This window comes from Poecile atricapillus, chromosome 3 (assembly GCF_030490865.1).
Source record: "Poecile atricapillus isolate bPoeAtr1 chromosome 3, bPoeAtr1.hap1, whole genome shotgun sequence".
Lineage (NCBI taxonomy): Eukaryota > Metazoa > Chordata > Aves > Passeriformes > Paridae > Poecile > Poecile atricapillus.
In genome coordinates this window covers 2,554,401-2,570,622 of record NC_081251.1, presented here as the reverse complement: position 1 = coordinate 2,570,622, position 16,222 = coordinate 2,554,401, and the positions used below count along the sequence as shown (strand labels likewise).

General features: G+C 44.9%; 1 protein-coding gene across 10 annotated transcripts in view; it reads right to left on the bottom strand.

Moving 5' to 3' along the window:
- Nucleotides 1-704: 704 nt before the first annotated feature.
- The window catches only part of HMBOX1 (homeobox containing 1), a 116,949-nt gene continuing 101,431 nt past the window's right edge, over nt 705-16,222 (bottom strand). For 8 of the 10 annotated variants that reach the window (XM_058834211.1, XM_058834210.1, XM_058834212.1 and 5 more), the window contains one exon: nt 705-15,989. In XM_058834211.1, the coding sequence (XP_058690194.1) occupies nt 15,852-15,989 (138 nt within the window). In that variant the 3' untranslated portion in view covers nt 705-15,851. The remainder of the gene's footprint in view (nt 15,990-16,222) is intronic. The other 2 variants (XM_058834218.1, XM_058834219.1) reach the window with 1 other exon arrangement.

Below are 16,222 nucleotides of genomic sequence, written 5' to 3'. Positions count from 1 at the left end.
AGCTTCCACACCTCCTGCAGGAATTTCTTCCCGTTCTGAGGAAGCTTTTCCCTCCCACCCACCCCACAAACCCTCTCTGAGACCCCCCCAGGCTGCTCAGCCCCACCAGGCCAGGAGCAAAGGGCAGCCACAGCCCCCTCCTGCCTTGGGGCTCTCACAATCCCCCCGTGGTCGGGAATTCGAGGTCTTTTGGTTTCATCGGCCGCTGGCCCCAAGGGCTGCTCCCTGCAGACCTTCAGCTGCTTCAGCAGGAGACTTTTCTGCTGGGGATGGGGCACAGGGCCCTTCCTGAGCCTGGGGGGGAGGTTCCCAGAGGGAAGGGCACCATCTCCAAGGACACATCTCTGTGTGACCAGCACTTCCACCTGGGACAAACCCCAGTCCAAGGAGGGAAAACTCCACTCTCAACATCTCCTTTGAGTGGAAAGAGACCCAAAAGGTCCCTGGAATCAGCCCAAATGCAAAATCCAGAAATCCAAAAATCCAAAAGCCCAAATCAGCTCAAATTCCAAGTGATTCCACTGCTTCAAATCCACCATCATCGTGTCCACCACCTTCACCCCTTCCCCACAGGGAGGGCACAAAGAATTCATTTCCCCCCCAAACAAATCCAAATTTTCTACATTTGCTTTGTTCTCAGGACACATTTTAGATCTCACAGCCAAGCCCTGCACAAAAAGGACGATGGAAGAAAAGGGTCAGTGTTGAGTTATACATTTTTATTTTCTAATAGGTACAATACTAAAATAAACACAAATTAAAAAAAAGTTTTATTAAAACAAAACTGTACAAAAAAGCAGTTATACTACATTTTAATTACAGAACAGTCTACTGTCCAAAAGGCACTAATCCAGAATAGGAGATACAATGATACAGGACTCATTTGAACTATTTTAATCAATACAATAGAGCACTTGTTTCTCTGTCCATTCACATACAGAAACAAGGACTTTTGCTACAGTCATTACACATTGTTATAAATATGAGCCCTACGTGGAAAGGTGCAGTATCGCTCTCCCCGGGCCGCGCGTCGGCTCTAACGAAGACAGGGATGAAATTAAAAAAGAGAAAATGAAGAAGGGCACAAGGGGACAGGATGATGGTTTGTTTTCACAGCACCTGCTGCCAGGGGAAGGTGTGATGGACACTGAGCCTCACCTGCATTTGGGATGGAGGCTGGATCAGCTTCCTCAAGGGATTGTGGTGGGACTGAAGGTGAACTTCATCATCTCCCGCCCCAAGCTTTCCATCAGTTACTCCACTACATCCTGTCCTATCCAGCTTCCTTGGGCCCTTTGTTTCCCTGGACAGTTCTCTGTGATGGATAAATGACAATTCCCAAGCACACCAAGGGTTCTCAGGTTTCCTACACTATTCCTTTTCTCCTCACAGGGAACCATCAGCACCTTGCAGATAAAGGCAGTGACTGGGAGAAGAGTTTGGAATGTTCTTCTCAACACTCAGTGCCTTCACTGCAAGGGCAGCACATGAACAGATGGACTCCTCTCAGGGCTGCTCCAACTTTCCCAAAGCCAAGAGCCAAAGTGCCCCAAAGCCACCAGGGGTGCTGGGGTGGATGTTCCTGAGGGGGCACAGGGAGAGTTATAACCCATCACCTCCTCCCCAGCCTTCCTCCCTGACAGCCAGCGTGGGGAACAGGAGGTGCTTCCTCCATCCCCCGTGGGCTCTGAGTGAGGCTCACCCCAGGGACCACCCCGGCACTTCCTTCTCCACAAGCAACTTCCCACCACCAGGATCTGCTCATCCTCCCTCCCAACCTATCCAATCCATTTCTTTCTCCCCAGAATGTCAGGCTGAGGAGCAGCAGCAGAGCATGGAAACGTGTTCAGGGAACAGCTACGTGCAGAGGAGTCAACCAGCACATGAATATTCAACTTCACAAGGCGCGGGCAATGAAACATCTCGTCTCTCAGCTGAACGAGCAGCCCTTAAGATCAAGACCAGGGTGGATCTGAAGGGGATGATGATGATGATAGGATGATGATACGATGATACGATGATGATGATGATGAGGGGCATCACCTGACTCATTCCCTGTGGAGGAAGGAGGTCGGACGCGCCGCGGGAGAGGGATACTGCACCTTTGGAACAGTGTCATACACATAAGACAAAGACAGGCATCTGGATGTTAACAAAAATAAGTAACAAAGAAATATGATTAAACAAAATCTCTTCTCACATCATCCTATACTACATCCTCCTTCTGCTTAGCAGAAAATTGTACGTACACAAAAATACAAATACACAATTTTGTAGAACAGTCTGATTTTAATATATTTATATATATTTATATTTATATGAGTGGCAGGTTAGTTCATTATATAGAGCTTTTTGCACTTTTGGCTCATATGCAACAAGGCTTTATAAATTCAGCTTTAGCTTTCATTCAGGTTTTATAGCTTCTTGAACATTTGTTTTCACATTTAAAGCAGCATCCAATTTGCAAGAGGAGTTGGTGGTGGCTACAGCAAGGATCAGGTCAAGAGGTTATTTGGGGGCTGGGGGGGAGGAGAATATACATTCCAGTGTGTGTGTGTGTGTGTGTGAGTGTGAGTGTGAGTGTGAGTGTGCGCTAGTGCTCATGGAAAACTGACCAGAGGGTGACCACACCACTCCAGCATCCCATGGTTACCTCTTGAGGTAGGCAGGACACCTACAGCAGATGAGACACGGGGCCCAGCTGGGGCAAAGCAGCAGCTGGGTGGGAGAGGCCGACAGAGGAACGGACAGGACAGGGATGGGACACGGCTCGTCTTGGGTGTCACTGATGGAGCTGGTGACAGTGAAGTGACAGGAGGCAGCTGGAGCCATCCCAGCCCAGGACAGGAGATGCAGGGCTGGCACCCGCCCCAAGGTGGAGGGAACAGTGGGACAAAGTCGAGACACACAGGATTTGGGTGTGAGGAACCTCCCTGGCCTTCGCCGGGGTTTAGCTCTGTTTTTGTGTGGCTCTGAGCTTGTTCCACCCTGCCCTCACTTGAGGGTTTGCAGCGCTCAACTACAGCATCCATCTGCTGTCACCAACACCCACTGCCAGTGACAACCACTTCTCAGGGAAATACCACTCCCAAAAGGCATCTCAGAGCAGGACCACAGGCTCCACCAACAGGGGATTTCCATCAGGACCCCAGCAATGGATTCCCACATTCTATCTGCTTCTATCAACATCCACTCCCCAGAGGCTGAGTTTCTGCCCTCTGCAGAGATGTCCTCACAACTTTCCAACAGTCCTTTCCCAGGATTTCCCACCTTGGATGTTGTCAGAGTGAAAACATTTTGTTGCTAATGAAAAATAAAACATCTAAACACGGATTGCTTTCATTTGCTGAACCCTTAAGTGGTACTAAAACACCTTCATAGTGTTCTGTTACCTCCTTTCACTCTGGTCAGAAGAAATCCTCCTTTAATGATTTTTTTTTTTTTTTTAAACTATCACTGATTCCTTTAGTCTTTAAACCCACGTAAAATTCTCACCTTTACAAAATTATAACCACCTGCCAATAGTTAGGATTATTTGGACAAAATGTTTAGCAGGTGCCACTATGATAAACCTAGAAATAATTAAGAATATAGGAAGAAACTGCCTTTGGGATTCCAGAGAGCTTTTGGCTGCCCCATCCCTAGAAATGTTCTGGGCCAGGTTGGACAGGGCTTGGATCAGCCTGGGATAGTGGGAGGTGTCCCTGCCCATGGCAGGGGGTGGGACTGGATGATTTTGAAGGTTCTTTCCAACCCAAACCATTCTGTGATTCCAAAGGAGGTGATTAAGGAAGCACATCAGCTTTTTCCACCTGGTTTTCCAGAGGTGGAAGTTTATCACACAGAGCTCTTTGTATCTGCAATCCAAGAGGCAGTTTCCTACTGAATTTCATCCAAGCTTCCCCCCTCTTTGCCATCCACCCCAAACCAGAGATTGCAAATGTTTGGCTGAGAAATGAGATCCCCCCTAAAAGACTGAGAACCAAGGAGGGCAGCACAAGGCAAGAACAGGGAGCTTTTTCCAGCCGGATTCTGCCGGGCTCCGGAGGGATGTGAGGAGGGATGCAGGGAGGGCTCTTTTCTTAAGAGGGAAATGAGGTCTAATCCTATTCCTCCAGCTCACTCTGGAGTCCTGTTCCTCACTTAGGCACTTTTTAAATCGACACTAAGGAAAAAAAAAAAACTAAAATGAAAGAAGTACTGCACGTATCTCCCGCTTCCCGGGCTCGTGGCAGCCTTGGGAAGAACATAAAGACCAAGAGGAAGACAGCCAAGGCAATGTGTCAGGAAAATGGTGCTTCCCGTGGCCACAAGTAACTCTGACTCATCACCCTGTGACAGAGCTGCTGTTTAAACTGAGTTTAAATCTGATATTCCTGGGTTATGGACACAGCCTGTCCCACGGTGACACAATGACACTGCCCCTTCCCACAGGATCTGACTGAAGGCTGAGGGACTTCGGGCTCTCCCAGCCTCAAGCAGCAGCACTGGCTGGAAAAGTGCTGCCCAGAATGCCAGCAGCAAAATTAGAGAGGCTTTGATGAGATTCAGAAAGACATTCCTGGAGCCAACAGCAAGGAAAAAGGGGTTTTGATTTTGGGTTTTTATTGGGTGACAGAATGGGGAATCTGTCCCTCCTGAAAGACCAAACAGGGCTCTGACCCCACAGCCACCAAAAACCAGTCACCAGCTTCAGGGCAGCACAAGGCTCAGGGTGACACCCAAATTCACACAGAAGCCAAAAAAAAGGAACAGAAAATTCAGTGGATAACACTGGAAGATGGGAAGCTCAAAATCCAAACTCTCTTTTCACTGTAATTCTTTCATTTGGAAAAGTGACTTCAAGATTTTCCAATGATTTTCAAGCCTAAACCAACTTATGAATAATAATAAAAAGCTACTCTGGCTTCGATGAGAGATTCCTAACCCTGGATAAATGAAGTGTCCAAGGGAAGCAGCAGACTCCTGGGAAAGCTGTGCAAATCCAGGCATCCTGTCCCAAACACCCACATTAAAAAAAGCAGGCACCCAAACCGGGAAAATCCACTGCTCCAATTAAGGTTCCAACAGAAAGGGTAAGCAAGGCAAAATAAATTGAAATAAATTGGAATAAAAAAGGCCAGGCTGGACAGGGCTTGGAGCACCCTGGGATAGGGGAAGGTGTCCCTGCCCATGGCAGATGGATGAGCTTTAAGGTCCCTTCCAACCCAAACCATTCCATGATTCTATGAAAAAACCATTTCCACCTTGTCCCTCTCCCAGGGTCCTGATTTCACACAGAATTGTGCAAGTGAAGAACCTGCTGTAAACTGGCTGAATTCATGAGCTGATTTTTTTCCTTTTAACCGGCCAAAGTAGATAAAATTGTTCTTATTTATTTCATATATACTTCAAGTAAGTAATGGATACAGCACCATCTAAAAGGCCAAAGGAAAGGGGGGTGTCTCCCAGTAAACAAATGTTCCCAGTAAAAAAAAAGAGTCTCCAAGTACTAATAAAAAAAAATTATACTTAAAAATTGCTATTTCTGTGATTTTCTAATCATCTAAATTGCAAGGAGGGAAGGGAGAAGGGTCTGAGAGCTGGGAAACCCCAGAGCAGAAAGTCTGGAACCTTCTGCCCTACAATGGATTGTTTTTTATAGGGTGGAAACATCAATCCCTTACTTGGAGGCTGCAAGGACAACAGCTTCAGGTCAGAGCACTTCACAACAGGCAAACCAGGTAAAATGGGATTATTGGGGTGTGAAGGAGCTTGCATGAAAGATAAAAGAGATTATTTCTATGAGAAGCACTGAAATCTGGGAAAATAATGTGACAAATATGTAAGTATAATGACCTATACCGATAAATTCCGTACCAAGAATCAACTTCAGAGGGAAGCAAATGGCTCAGAGCAGTTGAGGAGGGTTGAATTCAGACTCTCCACAGGAATTTCTTCAAGGAATGCAGGCTCCATGGAGGAAATAAGTTTAGCAAGAGGGCTTGTGCTGGCTGTGGGATTTTTTGAAGCCCTCTGACAATGGTATTTGTGAAAATCAGCTGCTGAGGCACTGCAGCCCAAAGAAATGGTTATAATTGATCAAATTCTATTTATGCTGAATTTGGGGGTAATGGTACAAGATTTTTATTGTATGGAACTGGAAGTGGGGTTAGAGACATAAGGCACAACGTGTTCTCTGATGGAAAGTTCTTGCTGCAGAGAACCCCTCCAGAACTCAAATCTCTATAAACTATTCAATATTCTGAACAAGTTCTAAAGGTAAAAGACACATTTTATCTCTTTGGAGTCATAGATTTACAATTAAGGCCAGAAGGGACCAGTCTGCCACCTACAAGGAGACCCTGAAGGTCAGGTGGCCTCCAACAATCCCGAAGCAAACTCCCTATTCCACCTACTTCATCAAAAAAAAGAAAAATAATTAAAAAACTAAACCCAACCCTAATTGAAAGTGTCTCTCTATTCTGCATCTCCCTTCACAAATTTATCACATATATCCAAGAGATTTATAAACATTTCCACATCTCAACAGCACTGATTTTCTCCAAGGCCCTGGAGAAAGAGGACTGGGACTTAAAAAGCTCTACAGAAGAAAGGTTTGTGTAAGTGAAGGGCTCTGAATGAAGAAGTGGTGAATTGAACTCTTAGAATTGAACTGTTCCTGTGTGCCAAGGTGGGAATGTTTGGTTAAACGGAAAGGGAACTCTGCAGGAAACCTTCCAGCACCTTCCAGTGCCTAAAGGGGCTCCAGGAGAGCTGGAGAGGGACTGGGGACAAGGGATGGAGGGACAGGACACAGGGAATGGCTTCCCACTGCCAGAGGGCAGGGATGGATGGGATATTGGGAAGGAATTGTTCCTGTGAGGATGTGGCTGCGATGAAATTCCCAGAGAAGCTGTGGCTGTCCCTGGATCCCTGGCAGTGTCCAAGGCCAGGCTGGAGCAGCCTGGGACAGTGGGAGGTGTCCCTGCCCATGGCAGGAGTGGGATGGGATGGGATTTAACAGCCCTTCCCTGAACCACCTCTGTGAGAAAACAAACAAAAGCACAGCTCAGATCCAGTAACAGCTCCCAAACCACTTCAATCCTCTCATCAACAAAGATCCCAAGGTGTTTCCCCTCTTCAGGGAGCAGTTCCAGATGTTGTGCAATACTCCCGGGTCTTTCCCAACAACATCTTGAATTCCTTCACCATTCCATCCCATTCCATCCCATACACTGGAAGTGGAGGTGCTCCTGCTGCTGTTTTCACTCCATTTTACCAATTGTTTTCAAGCTAAGAACAGCTTGGATGTGTCAGGGACAGTCTGTGGCATGTCTGGCTTGAAAAGATCTGCTCACAATGCTAAAGGAAGTGGAAAACTTGGTCAGTGAGTTGATATTTGGAATTCCTGGCTGTGATTTAGGTCCTGAAGGGTATTTTCCACCCTGTCCCTACAGTCCTGTCAAAGAGAGACAGCAGCAACTTCATCAGCAGGCAGACTTAAGAACAATCCAAAGTCAAATGTGCTTTGAGGAATGGAATAAATGCTTAATATTCTTAATGGAATATACTGGGTGAGAAATATTAATTAATAATTTACTCTCATTATCTCTTTGCCCTCCTTGAGCGATCTGACGGATAAACTGTGTAAGTAAAATGTATTTTTAAATCTCAAATGATGTCAAATATATCTCAGAAGGCTGAATTCAACCTCTTAATTAAAGAGGTGGGTTATTTAAGCTACATATGCCATCTTGCCATAACATGGAAGACTTTAATTAGTTAAGGGGAAGGGAGAGGAGGACGGGAAGCTGAATTGAGGACAGTGACAGCAGCAAGTGAATATCTAAAAATGTGTTTTCTAAAAGAGAAGATGTTCCCATTGCTACTGTGAGTGCAGTGCTGGGAACTGTGCTGGGAGAACTGAAGTACCCAGGGCCACAGGTCTGCTCTGAACTGGGATTCACAAGGATTTCAAGGCAAAGAAGCTGAAAAGTAACTGGAAGATTTAAATAAGAGCCTAAGGGAAGTCCCTAAATTCTCTCGAGAATTTGTTGGTGAGAGGAACCTGCCAATTTTACTAAATTTGACTCAGAGTCCCTTTAAGCATCTCTACATGCCAACAAAATGTGGAAACCTGCCTGATAAGTGGAGAACAAAATTATGGAAAAATCTGGTCAAGAATTAAGGGCAAAAACGGAGCACAGGCTCTGCAGTGCACAGTGGGCAACAGATACTCACAAAAACAGATTTAAAAGGCACAGAACACCCTATGGCAGATGCTTTTGGAGGATCTAACAAGATCAGGGGAAAATGATGATATTTTGGGTCAACACCAGATATCCTGGGTGAATGGCAAGGATAGTGTCCAGCCAAGTCTCCTGTGGGGGGATAGGAAAAAAAAAAATTGAGATTTTTTTTTAAGGAAAAAGGGGAGTTAGCTCCCATCTCTACACTGTGAGCAGAGCTGGAGGAGAGCATGGCAACAAGTGCTGATAAGGCTTCCAAACTGGGAATGGGAACTTGGAGTGGCACCCAAGAGCCAGGGACACTCCCTGCTCCAAGGAACCCTCCAGCTGCAGACAGGTGAAAAATCAGGATGAGTCCAGCAGAGTTCATCCTCTTCATCTCCTTAAATCCAAAATGAGCCAGAAGAGCTAAACCAGGCTCTGGGCAATCTGTCCTCAGGCTGTCACACAACCAAATGTCCTCTTTGTCTCCAAACTCGCTGGGAGTGACAAGCACGTGGAGCGGGAAACAGAATCAGGAGGAGCAGCTTTGCATAGAAAACTGAGCTCGCTTCAGTCCCTGCTGCTCTAAGTCACCATTCACTGAGGTCATTATTTAAGTTTACAGAGGAGCTGTGTTCCAAGTGTCACTAATAACACTGGTATTAAAGAGAATTAGGGGGTGGGAGATCTTCTGTTTTCAATCACAGAAAAGACAGAAATCCTTTTAATCACGGCCATGCCAATCCCCGTGGTTCTAAAGCCGCTAATTACCCGTCAGGGACACCCAGCCATTGAAAAGAGCTGCCATCACTGTGACTGCCATACTCCCATCCATTTATCCTGCCCATCCCAATTACCCTGGCTGCAGCCTGAAAGGATTCAGCACAAGTGTGCTGGCTGTTTTGATCAGCAGAACACTCCCGCTGCCATTGAGCAGAGAGGGAATAAATGGCACAGGGAGGTTTCTGCCAAGGCAGCTGAGGGAGAGATGCTCTGCACATACAGAAACATCAAAGGCCCATCACCAGCCCCTCCAGCTCAATGGCTTCACTTCATTCCTGCTCCAGCTCCTGGCTGGAGCGCTCCAGACCTCCCTGAAAGAAAGGGAAAGAGCTCCAGACTGCAGCCATCAAGCCCATCGGTTCTTCTGCTGCATCAGCCTGATTAAAAGGGGCATTTAAAACGCTTTGTGATTTTTTCCCTGGGTTTCAAATGGCAAATTATTTTCTAGCTCCGTGGAAGTTCCATCCCTGCAAGTGTCCAAGGCCAGGATGGACCTGGGGCCTGGAGGAACCTGGGATGGTGGAAGGATTCCCTGCCCATGGCAGAGGAGGGACTGGATGCTCTTTAAAATCCTTTCCCACTCAACCCATTCCACAACCCTCTGATATAAGCTACAAAACAAACAATTCCAGGCTATTTTTAAGTGATAAAACCTAAGACCAAGGATGGCAACAAACTCTTTGGTAAAAGAGTTTAAATTTTTCTTCCTCTGCCTCACTGCTGCCACTGAGATAAACTTCCATTGATTTGATTTGATTTACATTTGTTGGACAAAAACCAACATCAAATCCCTGTCACCTTCCTGACAGTCCTCAAAACACTCAACCACGCTCTTTTAGTTGTAACACATTTCTCATAAAGGAAAAAAAAAGATAATTTCAGTGTATTTTAAATTTGGATTTGTAGCTGCCATCTCTAGAATGCCTCTGGTTTTCATGAATGTGCAAAGTCTTTAGTCAGACAGTTTAAACCCCATAAATTTGACAGGAGAAAGAGAGGCTGAAATGAGGGTTTTAGGGCTGTACCAAATCCCTTTTGGCCAATAATTGTTCCAATATCCTGAGTAAATATCCCAGCTGCTCAAAAGCCCAGGGGGGAATGTTTTAGGTTGAAATGTCTTTGCAACTCTTCTTGGGAACTGCAAGGTATTTTTTTGGTCAGGCCATCAACCTTCCCTTCCAAGGAATCATCACAGTGAAAACTCCATAAAACTCCATTAAAGTAGCTGGGATCAGGATCCAGCCCCTGACTTCTGCTAAAAACACACAAAATCCATGCAAGGAACATATATTAAGGTCACTGACATGTAACACAATTTTAAAACCAATCCTGCCAACAAAGATTCTTGCCAAATGCCAAAAGCTGCACCAAACCAAAGATTATTGCCTGTAAGCTTAAGACTTTGATCAAAATAATATTATCAAGTTAAATAACTTCAAAGAGTGCAAGAGCTACTTGAGTGGGAAAACTCAGATAAAATAAGAGCAAAATTTTGACAAAACCCTCTAAAATTTGCTGGTAATTACTCAATGAGTTTGAAAGAAGCTGATGAGCACTGGGAAGTGGGGGCTGCACCATGATGGAGCTGGAGTGGGAGGAGGAGGAACATTAATACAAATATTAATTAAAATGAGGAGGGGATAAAGCAGTGGAGGGGTTGGAAACCATCCCCAGCTGAACACCCACAGCTCAGGATTATGGGCAGAGTCTCACACTGAATTTAGTAATTTGCAAAGTGTGACTCCAGCTTTGGATTCCAGTTAGGATCACACACAGGGAACCCAACATCCTGCATCAAGGTGGCAATTTTGAGTTTGGAAAATTCTTACACCAATTTTAGTGGGTTGATCTGTATGAAAAATAAAGCTTATTTCAACTACCACACTGCTTTTCCTAGAAGTGGCCAACAGCATAAGGGGGATCCAGCTGAGCACAATCTGACTTTTTCCCAATCAAACCCTTTCAGCTCATAACAATCACCAATTTGTGATTTCCTGACCCAAAATTTCTGGCTTACCACAGTGGGCTTGAGTTTTTCCTGAAGTAGGTTCAGCTATGTGGAGTTTCTCACTTGCACTCACAGCAGCAAGACAAAGATAAATCTTCACAAATGAAGGCAAAAACTGATCTACAAATCACAAATGTTACAAAAACATGAAAAACTTACCAGTCTGATGTTAGGCAATGAAACAAACAGAGTAAGTCAAATATCCCTGAAGAACTGTGTAAACAGAGCAAATAATTAATGAAATCTCTAACTTATGGCTTGATTGGAGCCTGGAGCCAGACCCTGCAAATAAAGCTCCTCTATTAGTAAACTAGAAAAGATAATTTTTATGAACAGCAAAACAGAAAAAACCCCTCAACAAATTAACAGAATTTCTTTAAAGAAGTCAACATGTACAGATCAGAACTAAGGAACACCTCAACCTGAGCAGGTCTGCACAGAATCAGAGAATAATTTAGGTCAGAAGAGACCTCTGGAGGTCTCTAATCCAACCCTGTCCAGTTGAATTTTGTGTATCCCAAAGGATGGGAATTTCACTGACTTTCTGGGCCATTTCTACTACTGAGCATGAAAATACTTCTTTTTATATCCATCTGGGATTCTCCTTAATGCAACTTCAGCCCTCTCCCCCCTCAGCTTTTTGCTGGGCACCTCTGAGAAGAGCCTGGCTCTGTCTTCTCTGGAATCACAGAATATCCTGAGTTGGAAGGGACCCACAAGGATCATCAAAGTCCAACTCTGGACCCTGCACTGGACCCCCAGGTTAAAACTGATTTATTAAGACAGTTAACGCCCAAAATCTGGGATGTACTGTGACCCAGCCTGGACAATCCCAGCTCCTGCAATCTCCCACTATGTGACATGTGCTTCCATCTCCCCCTTTCTTGCCCACACAATGGTCCCACAAAAGATAGACAGAGGGGTCTAAACCCTTTCCATGACCTCCTGAAGGCTCTTAATGAGATTCCTTAATTGCTGCAAGGGTGCACTGCAGACTCACATCCAGCACAGGATTCCACTACAACCACACGTGTGTCTACAGAGTATTCACAAGATCAACAGGTAACAAATCTGCTGATTTTTATCAACTCATAAGGCTTTTGCAAATGTTTAGGATCTCATACTTCAGGAAAAGAGTGGGGGAACTAAAAAAAAAACCCTACACCAAAAGAATCCAGAAAAGAAGTGGAGGTAGAAATTGTTGTTTTAACAAGACGGTCAGAGACAACAACTCAAGTAAAAGGACTTTATGAGGGACAAAATATCAGCCAGAACTCACTCTACGAAGGTAAAAGCAATCTGTGACCATCACAGATGAGGAGCTTCTTAAATTAACTTCTTCTCTGGTCACAGAACAAAAAGGAAGCTCGGATCTGACACCAGAGCTACTTCAAGGAGAACAAACTGCAGTAACTCCAGCCTGGCTACAACAAACTGCCACTCCACTGCAGTGCTACCAAAATGAGGCTTCATGTCCAAGGAAAACCACAGACAGAAAGACAAAGACAACTCCATATCGTGGAAAAACCCCCAGAAGAAAGAATTCCAGGATTCCTGAATTCCAGGACACGCCCTCCACCGATTCTTTCACTTACTCCAGATCACATTCGTTCATCTCGGTACCATCACATCAGCACCTGTCCCATTCCAGATAATTCACCTCAAACCAAAAAGGGATTGAGCAGCTGCAAATGGCTCCTTGTGAACTTCCAGAATGAAGGGAACAACCTGCCAGGAGCACCCTGGGGACAGCTGAGGTCCCACTCATCCCTCTGAGGTGCCACTCGTACTTCTCGATGCCCAAAGAGAAGCCAGAGCAGACACACCCCAAACATCGACCCCACAGAACCAAGGGGTTGATTCCCCAGATATTTGATATTTTCTCTGGTAAGATGATGATGTGGGAAGGCAGAGAACTGGCATGTACAGCCCAGGAAGATCTGCTCACAAGGGTTTTTTTTACCTGTTTAACCTTCAGAGAAGATACTGGTGTGGGATGTCAGCAGCTTCCTGACAGTGACAAACAGAATTAAGACCAGATTATTCTACATTAGATGGTACAGACACACATTTTCAGCGGTGTTACTTTGATCCTGCATCACATGAACCTATAATCAGGATATATAAGTTCTAATACTATTTTTATTCTTCCTTATTGCTCTTAAAAGGCAAAGCCTCAAACAATGCCTTTTTTTTTTTTTACAGATACTATGGTAAGCAATAAGCAATATGTCTTTTAAAATTGCAGCTGTCCAACAGTTTGAGTCTGTTCTTTTTAAAATGAAACAGCCAGAACAAATGGTGGTGGCAAGCCCAACGTAAAGAGGTCATCGATTATTAAAATCTCCTTACTATAAATCGTGGATGTTGCTTGTCAGCTCAGTGTGTGACTGTGGAATGAATAAGTAGGTAAAATTCCACTAAGGCTCGAGTTTGCTCCATCATTCTGCTGTGCAAAAATAGAAATAAAAGCTCTCCCCATCCTTTCACTCCTTAGTACCAAAACATTCATACAGGCAGTAAGAAAATAACTGCAGTGGTGCAATGGTCACTGATCCAAGTCCTGCCTTTCCTGAGTCCACCCTGACACTACTCATGAATTTGCCTACCCAAGAAATGCAATAAAACAGAAAAAAAAAGACGGCTTCATTCTGCTCCAGTGATCTATACCTAAGGAAAGCACATAAATTTTCCAATGAAATCCATAAGTGGAAGTCAAGGCCAAGCCCTACCTATAGATCTTCCAAGGGACAAAGAGGTGGCAGGGCGGTGCCCCCTGAGCACAGCATCTCCTGGGCACTTGGGGGAGCAGCTTGCTCCACATGGACACGGGGGAAGCTGATCTGGAGGGCTCAGCCTGGCTCAAAACCTGCTGAGGAGCCGCTCTGGAGGGGTCACTGAGAGTTAAGAGGGAGGAAGGGATGAGAACAAGGCGAGTAACGGGAACTTCCCTTTGATCCACCTCAGAAGTGGAGGGGAGCAAAGGGAAACCCATCCTTCAGACTGAGCTGTTTTCCCCTCTTTAAGCTATTCCCACACCAACTGGGAAGATAAAGCAGAATGTGGAGGAAACACTATGCAAACTTTTATATATGTGCCTCTACACGAAAATTTTCCGTAGGTTTTTAATTTGTTCTCTGTTAATGTAACACAGCCCTGCCCGTCTCTAACGCTTCTCGTGCTGTTTCCATCAAAATGTTTCCTCTTACCGGCAGCAACATATCATTTTATCAGGATGCCAGGAGATCATTTCCACACAATGCTAGCAGATGTAATTTTCTTAGATGCACACACAGTTCATCATTTAGATACTAGATGACAAGGTGATCGCAGGGTGACTCTGTAATGCAAGTTTGCTGTTTGGTATTTGGAATTCTCAAATGATAAAAAAAAGACTTATCAAATATAAATATCTTTAAGAAAAAAGTAACAAAAGTGCTACATATGATCAAGGAAAACAATTCCATTAGTTCCTGCTACTTAGAGTAGGTTTGCTTTACAAATATTACCACATCCATTATCAGTATGGCTTCCAATTATTAATTAAATTGCTCGTAGCAGTATAGCTTTCTCACACCTTAACAAAGACAGAGTAAAGAGAACACAAAACATTCACACCCCATTTCTCAGGTAAGAGATCCTCCTGCCTTCAAACCAACAAAAAAAGTTCATATTTAGGAGAATATTTATGCTCTGATGGTTATCTAGCAAAGGTCAGATGTCGAATTCTCCAGTAACCTTTCAGGCTAGTCGGGACGTAGGCATTACTTACACAGGCGTGTGAAAATCCACTCACCCATTTCAGGACCTTAACAACCTTCCTGGAAAACATTGCTTTCGAAAGTGGCAAAGTGGAGAGGGGAGTAGGGTGGGGGCAGAAAAGGTGAGAGAGGAGGAATTAAAGGTGAAATTGTTAATGACAGATGGGTAAGAGTCTAGACCTCTTCTGAGCAGGCACTGCCAGCCATGCCAAGAACGCGCAGTGGTTCTGAGAAGTGGACTGTTGTCCATTAGACATTCAGCTCATTTTTCATTTGATCCCAGGCTGGGCTTCAACCATGGTCCCAGAGGCAGAAGGCAGCACTTCTCCACTAAGCCAGGCAGCTTGTGAGAGTAGAGGATGTCTGTGTTGAATATGTGAGCATCGACCGAAATGTGGGAATGTGTTTCCAATGGACATTCTCAGCACAGCACCCGGAAGTAAACGGAGTCACTGTATGACCAGTGAGGCACGGCTTATTGCAGCTGGAAATCATTTATTCCCATGCTGGAGTGGGGTTTCTAAGTGTTCTTTTTACTCTCTGTTGATACTCCCGGTCTGGTGTCCATCCACCCTGTGCCACTACCTCAGCTTGCATCCTTCCAGTCTCAGGGCAGGGAAAGCGTACGGACTATCGGTTTCAACACCATCTCTAAGGTTATCCAAGATTTTAAGTGTAGCCTAAGACTTGTAATTGAGGGCTGTCTAAAATACCTGGAAGCACTTTGAATGCTAAGACAGAGCAGCAAGATATATTTTTTTTTTCTTTTTTTTCTTTTTTTTTTTTATGATTATTTTGTTTTTTTGTTTTTTTGTTTTTTGATTTTACCTTTCTAGCCACTGGGGGCCGGGAGAGGGAGGTTGGTTGGTTGATTGATTATTTACTGGGAATTAATACTGAGAGAGTATATGCAAAGGCTGAGGGCACCATGCCATCTTCACAGAACAAGACCCTAACAGCTAACTGACGTACAAGAAACTGCAAAGTTATACTGTAAGAACACATATTAAGGACCGAGGAAAGTCTGCTAAGGTGCTACGTCTAAAACTAAGTTACTTCTTGCTTTGACCCTCCCCTTTCTTGGCATCAGTCGTCGTCCAGAGCCTCTGTCTTGATCTCGTTGGCTCCTTGCCGGGCCAGCGCCAGGATGGTGTGGTTGACTGCTGCCATCTCCACGGCTAAGGAAATGGGGTCTTGGTGGTCACTATGGCTAGTGCTGTCATCCTGGGAATCATGTGGGAAGGAGCAGAGAGAAGCAAGGTTATTCCACAAGTCCAAAACCACAGCGGAGAAAACAAATGCGCCGAGTGATCGTGGGGGGACAGAGCGGGTTCACAACGTGGGTTTAGGACTGGTTTCCCTCACTGTGCAGAGGTGAGCAAGGCAGGGAGTGGGGGACCCAGCTCTGGAGGAAAATATTCAATTATGAATAGACATTATTATAAATATTCAATTAT